Source organism: Penaeus chinensis, chromosome 1 (genome assembly GCF_019202785.1).
Source record: "Penaeus chinensis breed Huanghai No. 1 chromosome 1, ASM1920278v2, whole genome shotgun sequence".
Classification (NCBI taxonomy): domain Eukaryota; kingdom Metazoa; phylum Arthropoda; class Malacostraca; order Decapoda; family Penaeidae; genus Penaeus; species Penaeus chinensis.
Genome location: NC_061819.1, coordinates 36,485,806 through 36,498,305, shown reverse-complemented (window position 1 = coordinate 36,498,305; position 12,500 = coordinate 36,485,806). Strand labels below are relative to the sequence as shown.

At 41.8% G+C, this 12,500-nt stretch overlaps 1 protein-coding gene across 1 annotated transcript; it reads right to left on the bottom strand.

Moving 5' to 3' along the window:
* Positions 1-5,403: 5,403 nt before the first annotated feature.
* LOC125040214 (galactosylgalactosylxylosylprotein 3-beta-glucuronosyltransferase 2-like) lies at positions 5,404-10,382 on the bottom strand. Its single transcript, XM_047634796.1, has 4 exons — positions 10,326-10,382; positions 8,713-8,890; positions 7,568-7,659; positions 5,404-5,538 (listed from the first exon to the last, which is right to left on the bottom strand). The coding sequence occupies exons 1-4, from the start codon at positions 10,380-10,382 to the stop codon at positions 5,404-5,406; spliced, it is 462 nt and encodes a 153-aa protein (XP_047490752.1).
* Positions 10,383-12,500: the final 2,118 nt, after the last annotated feature.

The window sequence follows — 12,500 nt, the reverse complement described above, 5'->3', positions numbered from 1 at the left end:
GCCACCAAGGATTCTATCAGTAGGCCCTAATGACCCCGCCTGAATTTGCAGGAAAATATGTTTTTCTTTCTAATGCCATTAATATTAATATTGTTATTATTCTTATTGATATTATGATTAATAAATGGTTATCAAAATATTAATAACATCAAAAATAATAAAATAATACACATGAAGCTTTCAAAAAATCAAGGAAAAGGGTAAACAGGTGAGATAGGTAAGACTAAGAACTGACTCCTTGGTGACTTAGCACTTGTAGAGCCATCTATGTGTAAAGACAATAGATGAACTTTTATTACAGTGGGCATGGCACTGCAGTCTCGCCCTCTGTTAAGGGAAGTGGTCAGGTAAAGAAATGAAATGAAATGAAAATTGGTTCATCAGAGAAAAATGCATATTTGATACCTCACGCCCTTCAAGAAACTCCCTTAAGCTGTATCATACCATCCTTTAATACTTTTGGGTGGTAATGAACCATCATAGTTACCCTTTTTGTTAACAGAGAAAAGTATATTACGTTACTGGACTTCATAAGTGCAGCCAAACTGCAAATAAAATTATGTACAAAATAAGATTATATCAATGTTTTTTTTTTATGTATTTCAAAGTTTGAAAATAGCTTGAATTTAAGTTTCTAAATTTTATTCTATGTAATTTAAGTATCATCTGTAAAATTGTTATTATATATGTTTGATTGATTATTTGGCAACTTTCAGCCTTCATCAACATCCATAAAGTCACTGACCAAAAAAAAGTAAAAATAATAAACCCTTAAACCATTTTTCTAATACAGATAATACATTAAGTATACATATATGCATGGCTTGTTCATATATACATACAGACATCCACAAAGAGCACAATTTTACACTTTTCCCCAGCTCCTACTGGACATCACATGAAGCACCAGTAAAATTTAATTACTTTTTTTTACTGCAAGAATCTAAGGATTTCTTTTAAGCACAGCCCTAATATTCAAGGGCATAAAAACAAGAATAACAAAGAAAAATATAGCAGCAAAGAATCATGGAATGTATACGTTTTAACGCTCCAAGCATATCCCCAAGCTGGGGAGAGACATTTGGGAACCCTGAGGTGCCAATGCTAGTAGTAATAGCAATAGTAGTAATAGTTGTAGGAGGAGGAGGAGGAGGAGGAGGAGGAGGAGGAGGAGGAGGAGGAGGAGGAGGAGGAGGAGGAGGAGGAGGAGGAGGAGGAGGAGGAGGAGGAAGAGGAAGAGGAAGAGGAGGAGGAGGAGGAGGAGGAGGAGGAGGAGGAGGAGGAGGAGGAGGAGGAGGAGGAGGAGGAGGAAGAGGAGGAGGAGGAGGAGGAATAAGAATAGTAGTAGGAGTAGTAGCAGGAGTAGTAGTAGCAATAGTAGTAGTAGAAGTAATAGTAGTAGAAGTAGTAGGAATAATAATAGTAGTATTAGGAGTAGTAGAAGTAGAAGTAGTAGAAGCTGGAGGAGTGGTAGTAGGAGTAGCCAGTAGTAGGAGTAGTATTATAATAGGAGTAGAAGTAGTAGTAGTAGTAGTAGTAGTAGTAGTAGTAGTAGTAGTAGTAGTAGTAGTAGTAGTAGTAGTAGTAGTAGTAGTAGTAGTAGTAGTAGAAGTAGTAGTAATAGGAGAGGTAATAGAAGTAATTACAGTAGTTGTATGAGTAGTAGTGGTAGTAGTAGGAGTAGGAGTAGCAGGGGTAGTAGTAGTGGAAGTAGTAATAGTACAGTAGTAGTAGCAACAGTAGTAGAAGTAGTAGTAGTAGTAAAAGAAGTATTAGGAGTAGTAACAGAAGTATAGTAGTAGTAGTAGCAGAAGTATTAGCAGAAGTAGCAGTAGGAGTAGGTGTAGTAGTAGCAGCAGCGAGAACTGTAGTAATAACAATAATAATAACATGAAAATGTTAAAAAACAAGAACAGCAACAACAATAGTGACTATATCAATAATAATAACTTAATGCAAACTGTAATTCCTCATCACCTAAGCAAAGCCACTAACCTTAGTGCACAGCTCTGCCTTGGGCTCCAACTGCACCATGGTTGTAACCTTCTCCAGGAAGTCACTCTCAAGGTGGCCCCTTTGAGAATCTAGGGAGAAGTATGCCTTCTCTCGTCTCAGAAGCAGAGACAGAGATAGACAGACAGACAAACAGAGACAGAGACAGAGACAGAGACAGAGACAGAGACAGAGACAGAGACAGAGACAGAGACAGAGACAGAGACAGAGACAGAGACAGAGACAGAGACAGAGACAGAGACAGAGACAGAGACAGAGACAGAGACAGAGACAGAGACAGAGACAGAGACAGAGACAGAGACAGAGACAGAGACAGAGACAGAGACAGAGACAGAGACAGAGACAGAGACAGAGACAGAGACAGAGACAGAGACAGAGACAGAGACAGAGACAGAGACAGAGACAGAGACAGAGACAGAGACAGAGACAGAGACAGAGACAGAGACAGAGACAGAGACAGAGACAGAGACAGAGACAGAGACAGAGACAGAGACAGAGACAGAGACAGAGACAGAGACAGAGACAGAGACAGAGACAGAGACAGAGACAGAGACAGAGACAGAGACAGAGACAGAGACAGAGACAGAGACAGAGACAGAGACAGAGACAGAGACAGAGACAGAGACAGAGACAGAGACAGAGACAGAGATAGACAGACAGACAAACAGAGACAGAGACAGAGACAGAGACAGAGACAGAGACAGAGACAGAGACAGAGACAGAGACAGAGACAGAGACAGAGACAGAGACAGAGACAGAGACAGAGACAGAGACAGAGACAGAGACAGAGACAGAGACAGAGACAGAGACAGAGACAGAGACAGAGACAGAGACAGAGACAGAGACAGAGACAGAGACAGAGACAGAGACAGAGACAGAGACAGAGACAGAGACAGAGACAGAGACAGAGACAGAGACAGAGACAGAGACAGAGACAGAGACAGAGACAGAGACAGAGACAGAGACAGAGACAGAGACAGAGACAGAGACAGAGACAGAGACAGAGACAGAGACAGAGACAGAGACAGAGACAGAGACAGAGACAGAGACAGAGACAGAGACAGAGACAGAGACAGAGACAGAGACAGAGACAGAGACAGAGACAGAGACAGAGACAGAGACAGAGACAGAGACAGAGACAGAGACAGAGACAGAGACAGAGACAGAGACAGAGACAGAGACAGAGACAGAGACAGAGACAGAGACAGAGACAGAGACAGAGACAGAGACAGAGACAGAGACAGAGACAGAGACAGAGACAGAGACAGAGACAGAGACAGAGACAGAGACAGAGACAGAGACAGAGACAGAGACAGAGACAGAGACAGAGACAGAGACAGAGACAGAGACAGAGACAGAGACAGAGACAGAGACAGAGACAGAGACAGAGACAGAGACAGAGACAGAGACAGAGACAGAGACAGAGACAGAGACAGAGACAGAGACAGAGACAGAGACAGAGACAGAGACAGAGACAGAGACAGAGACAGAGACAGAGACAGAGACAGAGACAGAGACAGAGACAGAGACAGAGACAGAGACAGAGACAGAGACAGAGACAGAGACAGAGACAGAGACAGAGACAGAGACAGAGACAGAGACAGAGACAGAGACAGAGACAGAGACAGAGACAGAGACAGAGACAGAGACAGAGACAGAGACAGAGACAGAGACAGAGACAGAGACAGAGACAGAGACAGAGACAGAGACAGAGACAGAGACAGAGACAGAGACAGAGACAGAGACAGAGACAGAGACAGAGACAGAGACAGAGACAGAGACAGAGACAGAGACAGAGACAGAGATAGACAGACAGACAAACAGAGACAGAGACAGAGACAGAGACAGAGACAGAGACAGAGACAGAGACAGAGACAGAGACAGAGACAGAGACAGAGACAGAGACAGAGACAGAGACAGAGACAGAGACAGAGACAGAGACAGAGACAGAGACAGAGACAGAGACAGAGACAGAGACAGAGACAGAGACAGAGACAGAGACAGAGACAGAGACAGAGACAGAGACAGAGACAGAGACAGAGACAGAGACAGAGACAGAGACAGAGACAGAGACAGAGACAGAGACAGAGACAGAGACAGAGACAGAGACAGAGACAGAGACAGAGACAGAGACAGAGACAGAGACAGAGACAGAGACAGAGACAGAGACAGAGACAGAGACAGAGACAGAGACAGAGACAGAGACAGAGACAGAGACAGAGACAGAGACAGAGACAGAGACAGAGACAGAGACAGAGACAGAGACAGAGACAGAGACAGAGACAGAGACAGAGACAGAGACAGAGACAGAGACAGAGACAGAGACAGAGACAGAGACAGAGACAGAGACAGAGACAGAGACAGAGACAGAGACAGAGACAGAGACAGAGACAGAGACAGAGACAGAGACAGAGACAGAGACAGAGACAGAGACAGAGACAGAGACAGAGACAGAGACAGAGACAGAGACAGAGACAGAGACAGAGACAGAGACAGAGACAGAGACAGAGACAGAGACAGAGACAGAGACAGAGACAGAGACAGAGACAGAGACAGAGACAGAGACAGAGACAGAGACAGAGACAGAGACAGAGACAGAGACAGAGACAGAGACAGAGACAGAGACAGAGACAGAGACAGAGACAGAGACAGAGACAGAGACAGAGACAGAGACAGAGACAGAGACAGAGACAGAGACAGAGACAGAGACAGAGACAGAGACAGAGACAGAGACAGAGACAGAGACAGAGACAGAGACAGAGACAGAGACAGAGACAGAGACAGAGACAGAGACAGAGACAGAGACAGAGACAGAGACAGAGACAGAGACAGAGACAGAGACAGAGACAGAGACAGAGACAGAGACAGAGACAGAGACAGAGACAGAGACAGAGACAGAGACAGAGACAGAGACAGAGACAGAGACAGAGACAGAGACAGAGACAGAGACAGAGACAGAGACAGAGACAGAGACAGAGACAGAGACAGAGACAGAGACAGAGACAGAGACAGAGACAGAGACAGAGACAGAGACAGAGACAGAGACAGAGACAGAGACAGAGACAGAGACAGAGACAGAGACAGAGACAGAGACAGAGACAGAGACAGAGACAGAGACAGAGACAGAGACAGAGACAGAGATAGACAGACAGACAAACAGAGACAGAGACAGAGACAGAGACAGAGACAGAAACAGAGGCAGAGACAGAGACAGAGACAGACACACACACAGACACACACACACACACCACAACACACACCACACACACACACACACACACACACACACACACACACACACACACACACACACACACACACACACACACACACACACACACACACACACACACACGTAAATGTATTATATAAGCAAACCATAAATCAAATTCACCTTGTAAGTTCCGCTTTCTGATGAGGCCTGGCATAGGTTGGCGTGATGACATAGATGGTTGTTAAAAAGGGATCTGAATATTCTTTTTCTGGGATCCTATGTTCTTTAAGAACTGTCTTAAGTTGTCTGACCTGTGGGAAAAATAATTGATTTGTAAGGAACAACTAAAATACATATTAGTGCTATCCACTTCATCTCTTTAAAGTCCCAGACCCATTTCAGAATCCATGGGTGGCACCAAGAGGCACTGCAGAAGTCTCAGTGATGGAGAGGCAGCGAACTGGCGCAGGAGGCTTATGCAGAGCTGCTCCCTTTTTTGCGCTTGGCTAGGCAGCAGTGGCAGCTGAAAGCAAGAAGGCATGCACGCGCTTAACACTACCTAGGCTACCACACCATTACTCCACATCCCCCTGATAACTGAAGGACCCTGAAACACCCACCCATGCTTTCAATAAGGGTACAAGATCTTCACTAATGGCTATGGTGAGCCTGAAGATATGGGGAAAAGAAAGAGACTCCACTCAGGGTCTTCTAACCGAGGGAGTTCTGTGTCCATGGCTCCCTGAGGGCATTCGTGATTGACATTAAGTCAGTCTTTCATCTTTACCATTATCATTATCATTATTATCATAATCATTATCTTCATTATTATCAAATTATTATCATCATTATTATCAAATTATTATCAAATTATTATCATCATTATTATCAAATTATTATCATTATTATTATTATCAATATCATCATTATTGTTATTATTATTACAATTATTATTACTACTACTACTACTATCACTGTTATTATTATTTTTAACTATTATCATCAATAACATTATCAATATCAATATTAATATCAATATCGTTATCACTGTTATGATCATAATCATAATAATCATCATTATAACTATCATTATTATTAACATTAACATCAATATTATCCAAACAGTATCATTATCATAATTATGATCATTGACTTTTATCTACTATCAATATCATAACCATAATCATAATTGTTATTATTATCATTGTTCATATTATTGTTGTTATTGTTATTAATATCATCATTACTTTTCATTCATCAACATTATCAATGATACTATAAGTATGACTATTGTTATCATTGTTATTATCACTATCACTATGCCTATCACAATTATTATCATTATTGTCATTATTATTATCATTTTTGTAAACATCATTATCATTATCATTATGATTTTCGTTATTACTATTATTATTACTATTACCATTACTATTGTCACTGTCATTATCATTATTAATATTACTATTGTTACTATTATCATTACCATTATTATTATTATCATTATTATCATTATCATTATTACTATTATCATTACCATTGTCATTGCTATTGTTACTATTACCTCCATTATCATGATTATTATCATTATTATCATAACATTAATACCAACAGAATTTTTATTTTTCCCCCTAAACAGTCGAGTAACTATTCAGTTGACAACTTGGTAATTAAACCTTTGCAAATAGTGATAATAATAAAACAAATAAAGCTGCTATGGACAGTGAATATTAGCTTAGCACCTGCAGCATGAAAGTGAATATTATCTTAGCACCTGTAGCATCAAAAAAAAAAAAAAAAAAAAAGAGGTTTAGTTTGATTCCATTTGTTACAATGGATATTCTTGGTGTGACACACTGTCAGTTTCAGTTTGCTTCTAAACTATCCCCTGTGTGCAAGGAATGGCCGGGGTGACCATCCACTGGCGGCGAGGGATTTGAACGTAGGTCAGCAAGATTGCTAGACAAGATCGCTACACAGCACACATCAATAAATTAGGTTGAAAAAAAAAAAATTACCATAAGAATAAACACATTGCAGTCATCTTAATTACTTGAGAAAAGAACTGTGTATGTGTCCTGTACATACATAAATGCCTATGTACATATACATACTAATATGTATATAAATATCACCTATCTGTCTATCTCTCTCTCTTTCTATCTATCTAGCCATTTATACACACACACATACACACACACACACACACACACACACACACATATATATATATATATATATATATATATATATATATATATATATATATATATATACTTTATTCACATACACAGAACAAACTTTTCACATGAATTCATAGAATAAATGATAGTTCCTTACCTGCCTCCTTAATTCAATCAGTTCCCTGACAACAGTTCTCGGAACCCCATCTAAAGGGTCCAAAGGCTTCTGCCAGTGAAAGCTAAACAGATCTGGAAAAAACATAGAACAGAATTTTCATAAGAATATTCATTTTGCAAAATAAAGTGTCACAAGGTTCTTTGCTAAAAAAACAATATGATCATATTTTTTCTTATATATCACAGTCTTATAAAGCAAATATAAATATAAATTATGTTACATCACTTTCTAAAACTAATTGTCATTTCAACATCCAATCTAGAATTCAGATATTCTTAAAATAAAGTTAGTGAGAGAGAACTAACCCATAATGTAAAATGAAATAGTGTTATGGTATATTATTATGTTCTTCCTAATAATCTTGGAATTACACTGTGCCAACATAGTCTACTGGAATAAAATATATCCTACAAGGCTATCACAAAAAGTCTGTTTGCAATGCTTTCAAACAAAAAGTGGAACTTTGTACAGTTTAAACAATACAAGAAACTTATGATTGAAAAAAAAATGCTTGTCTTTTATATTTCCAGTGATTATGAATATAATCTTATTTTGGCCAAGACTGTTGCCTTTTCATTGCTTTCCATTATCTGGATAGGACTGGTAGAGGCAAGTCATCCTATAATCAATTATAGGGTTTTGGGTACAGACCTAGTGTTAGGAATTACCACTACAAACTTTAACCTCCCAAATATCTTGTGAAGGTAAACTGACCTTTCCCATTAAACATTTGTCAGTCACAAACCACAAATAAAGTAGTGGTCCCCCTTCCCGCCCAAGTGCTGGGTAAGCAGGGGGGGGGGGGGGGGGAACAGGAAGAATTCCAAGCTTTACTTTGCCTGAGAACGTGACGGCATCTGTTTAGATTCTCCTGGTACGTGATGCGTAGATGCCATGACAATCACTTGACATGTCATTCTTTGGCAAGTCACGTCCAGCAAAGACCTTCCTTTGACCTGCCACAGACACAGCGTCGCAGCTAAGGAGGCGGAAAAGGCTTTTTTCATGCAAACCACCGCCTCAGCAGGGCACGGACGGGGCAAGGCACACCTGGGCACGGCGACCGGGGACACTTTAAGGGCTCTGCGGGTATCCATTACACAGGAGGCATCGAAGCCACTCACCTCCATACCAGAGAATCCACAAGACGACCAGGAATACGATGTACGAGTAGTATTTGTTTATTTTCCGCCTCACTTTGTAAGGATTGAGAAGCGTCATCGTGGGTTTGTTATTGTTTACATCGGAGGCCGTTTTTGTAGCCCGTCTGGCGAGCGTTCTTGTAGCCCCCAGCAGGCCGTTCTTTTAGGAAAAGGCATTTGGGAGATGTGGGTTTAAGGAAAGGGCTTTGGAGGACATGGGTTTATGAAAAGGGCTTTGGAGGACACGGGTTTAAGAAAAGGGTCTTGGAGGACGTAGGTTTAAGGAAAGGGCTTTGGAGGACACGGGTTTAAGAAAAGGGTCTTGGAGGACAAGGGTTTATGAAAAGGTCTTTGGAGGACATAGTATTTTCAAGTTGTATCCAGTGAAACAGCGCAATTGTATGATATTCATGTTTTTTTTTTTTTTTTTTTTTTTTTTTTTTTTTTTTTTTTTTTTTTTTTTTTTTTTTTTTTTTTTTTTTTTTAGTTTTTAGTTTTTAGTTTTTAGTTTTTAGTTTATTATAACACCTGAATCCACTGTATATATAAGTCAGATAATATGCTGTCCTATATGAATTCCGAATTAGGCAGGAGGAGGAGGCACATATGAGCCTTTAAAAGGAATTTGTAAAATCAGGCGTGGAATATCAGTGATTAATCTTCAAATTTCGATGGTAAAAATTGTATAGATTGATAACAAGCTTTCACTCTCTTTCTCTCTCTCTCTCTCTCTCTCTCTCTCTCTCTCTCTCTCTCTCTCTCTCTCTCTCTCTCTCTCTCTCTCCTCTCTCTCTCTCTCTCTCTCTCTCTCCTCTCTCTCACCTTCTCTCTCTCTCTCTCTCTCTCTCTCTCTCTCTCTCTCTCTCTCTCTCTCTCTCTCTCTCTCTCTCTCTCTCTCTCTCTCTCTCTCCTCTCTCTCTCTCTCTCTCTCTCTCTCTCTCTCTCTCTCTCTCTCTCTCTCTCTCTCTCTCTCTCTCTCTCTCTCTCTCTCTCTCTCTCTCTCTCTCTCTCTCTCTCTCTCTCCTCTCTCTCTCTCTCTCTCTCTCTCTCCTCTCTCTCTCTCTCTCTCTCTCTCTCTCTCTCTCTCTCTCTCTCTCTCTCTCTCTCTCTCTCTCTCTCTCTCTCTCTCTCTCTCTCTCTCTCTCTCTCTCTCTCTCTCTCTCTCTCTCTCTCTCTCTCTCTCTCTCTCTCTCTCTCTCTCTCTCTCTCTCTCTCTCTCTCTCTCTCTCTCTCTCTCTCTCTCTCTCTCTCTCTCTCTCTCTCTCTCTCTCTCTCTCTCTCTCTCTCTCTCTCTCTCTCTCTCTCTCTCTCTCTCTCTCTCTCTCTCTCTCTCTCTCTCTCTCTCTCTCTCTCTCTCTCTCTCTCTCTCTCTCTCTCTCTCTCTCTCTCTCTCTCTCTCTCTCTCTCTCTCTCTCTCTCTCTCTCTCTCTCTCTCTCTCTCTCTCTCTCTCTCTCTCTCTCTTTCTCTCTCTCTCTCTCTCTCTCTCTCTCTCTCTCTCTCTCTCTCTCTCTCTCTCTCTCTCTCTTCCTCCTCACTCAGAGGGGCTGAACGGAGTGGTGATCTGTGACTCATAGTCGGCCCTTCACGCCCTCACATCAGTAAAAACATTGTGTCGCAGTGTTGTGTATAAAATACTTTCCCAGCTCGCCATAGTCCACGATACAGCTCTTGTTGTGCGCTTTTTATGGGTGTGGTTTCAGGGCAGGCCGATCAACTATTGACATGATCTTTGCATTGAGACAGCTTCAGGAGAAATGCAGGGAGCAAAATATGCCATTATTTCTTGCTTTTGTCGATCTGACTAAAGCGTTTGACACAGTTAGTCGTGAGGGACTGTACTTGGCGCTTTCTAAAATTGGCTGCCCTCCAAAGCTCCTTTGTCTAGTTAGATCCTTCCACCAGAACATGAAAGGGACAGTGCAGTTTGATAGAAATTTGTCTGAGCCTTTTGACATACGCAACGGCGTGAAGCAAGGTTGCGTCCTAGCCCCAACCCTCTTTGGGATCTTTTTCTCAATGCTCCTTAAACACGCTTTTGGTGATGTGAAAGAGGGTATCTTCCATAGGACTCGGTCCGATGGGCGGCTTTTCAACCTTGCTAGACTCAGAGCAAAAACCAAAGTAAGAGAGGCTATGATCAGAGACATGCTATTTGCTGATGATGCTGGCATTGCCACTCACACAAAAGAGGAGCTCCAAATTTTGATGGACCGCTTGTAAAGAATTTGGCCTGATCATTAGCCTCCCAAAGACCAAGATTCTGTCTCAGGGCTCATCCATTAAGCCTTCAATCCAAATTGACAACTATGAGCTAGGTGTCGTTGAGGATTTTACGTACCTAGGCTCTAGCATCTCTGAATCTCTTTCATTAGACTTAGAGATTAACAAGAGGATAGGCAAAGCTGCAGGTACCCTGTCAAAGCTAACTGACAGAGTGTGGGAGAACTCCACATTGAAAGTCAGCACAAAAATGTCAGTCTACAGTGCATGTATATTAAGCACTTTGCTCTATGGCAGCGAGACTTGGACACCCTATGCTAGACAAGAAGAGCGTCTTCAGATATTCCATCTGAGAAACCTGCGTTTCATCCTTGGCATCAAGTGGGAAGAAAGGAAGACAAATGTTGCGGTGCTTGAAATATCTGGCCTTCCTTCCATTTACACACTGCTTAGGCAGCGTCGACTGAGATGGCTGGGTCATGTCCACAGAATGGATGATGGCAGAATCCCTAAAGACTTGCTCTATGGAGAGCTTGTGGAAGGGGAGAGAGTCAGAGGGCGCCCCCTACTCAGGTATAGAGATGTCTGCAAGAGGGATATGAAAGCCCTGGACATTGACGTGGCATCTTGGGAGACAATTGCCGCTAACAGGGATGCTTGGAAGCTAACCCTGAAACGTCAGCTTCCTAAAGGGGAAAGTAGATGGAAGACATATGTCGCTGAAAAACGTGCAAGAAGAAAGGCAAAAGCAGGCGAGCATCTTCAACTACCTTCCGCCTTCATTTGTTCAAACTGCGGCAGAGATTGCAGGGCTCGCATTGGCCTTCTCAGCCACAGCAAGAAATGTTCCCACTAAGCTTGTTCTTTCTGTTAATTCTATGCTGCTTCTACATATGTTATCTCTATGCAAACATTGTTTTATCTTTATTTTATAAATTTGTACGCCGCGCACTCTGCGTACTGCCATGTGAGAAAAAATGTTTATTTTCTTTATATTTTTGTTTTAACTATGTCGAGCGCTACCCATAGTCAGACATGACTTCAGGGGGCCTACTACTATGGGTGCCTTCTCACTCTGGGTTCGCGGCCAATGAAACTGGACAATCTTGCTAAGACTGCTTGTGCCCTGGACATGGCTGCTATACATGCCACCCCCTCCCTCCGGTGTTACAGAAAAATTATATACTCCGAATATCATGCCTTGATAGTGATTCGTAAGAATGTTGAACGTGATAACAGTGTTAACGTGTTTCCATCCAACACTACGAAAAAAAAAGTGAAATGTGCACACAAATTCCGTCGCCATGAGCTCATGATACGCAGACACAGGCTTCGTTTGGGGTACCGGCCAGTGTGGCAGATGTTTCATGCAGAGGGCGTGCCCCATTATCCGTCTTGCGATCTTCCCAGTGCCAACACTCTACATCATCATTGTCAGGAGGGCTCGTAGTGAAGGACTTGCTACCCCAGGGACAAGATCTCATTTGTGTTTGTAAATACTTACTGCACATTTATTAGCCATGTTTACTCTTGTTTCTCTGCATGCGTG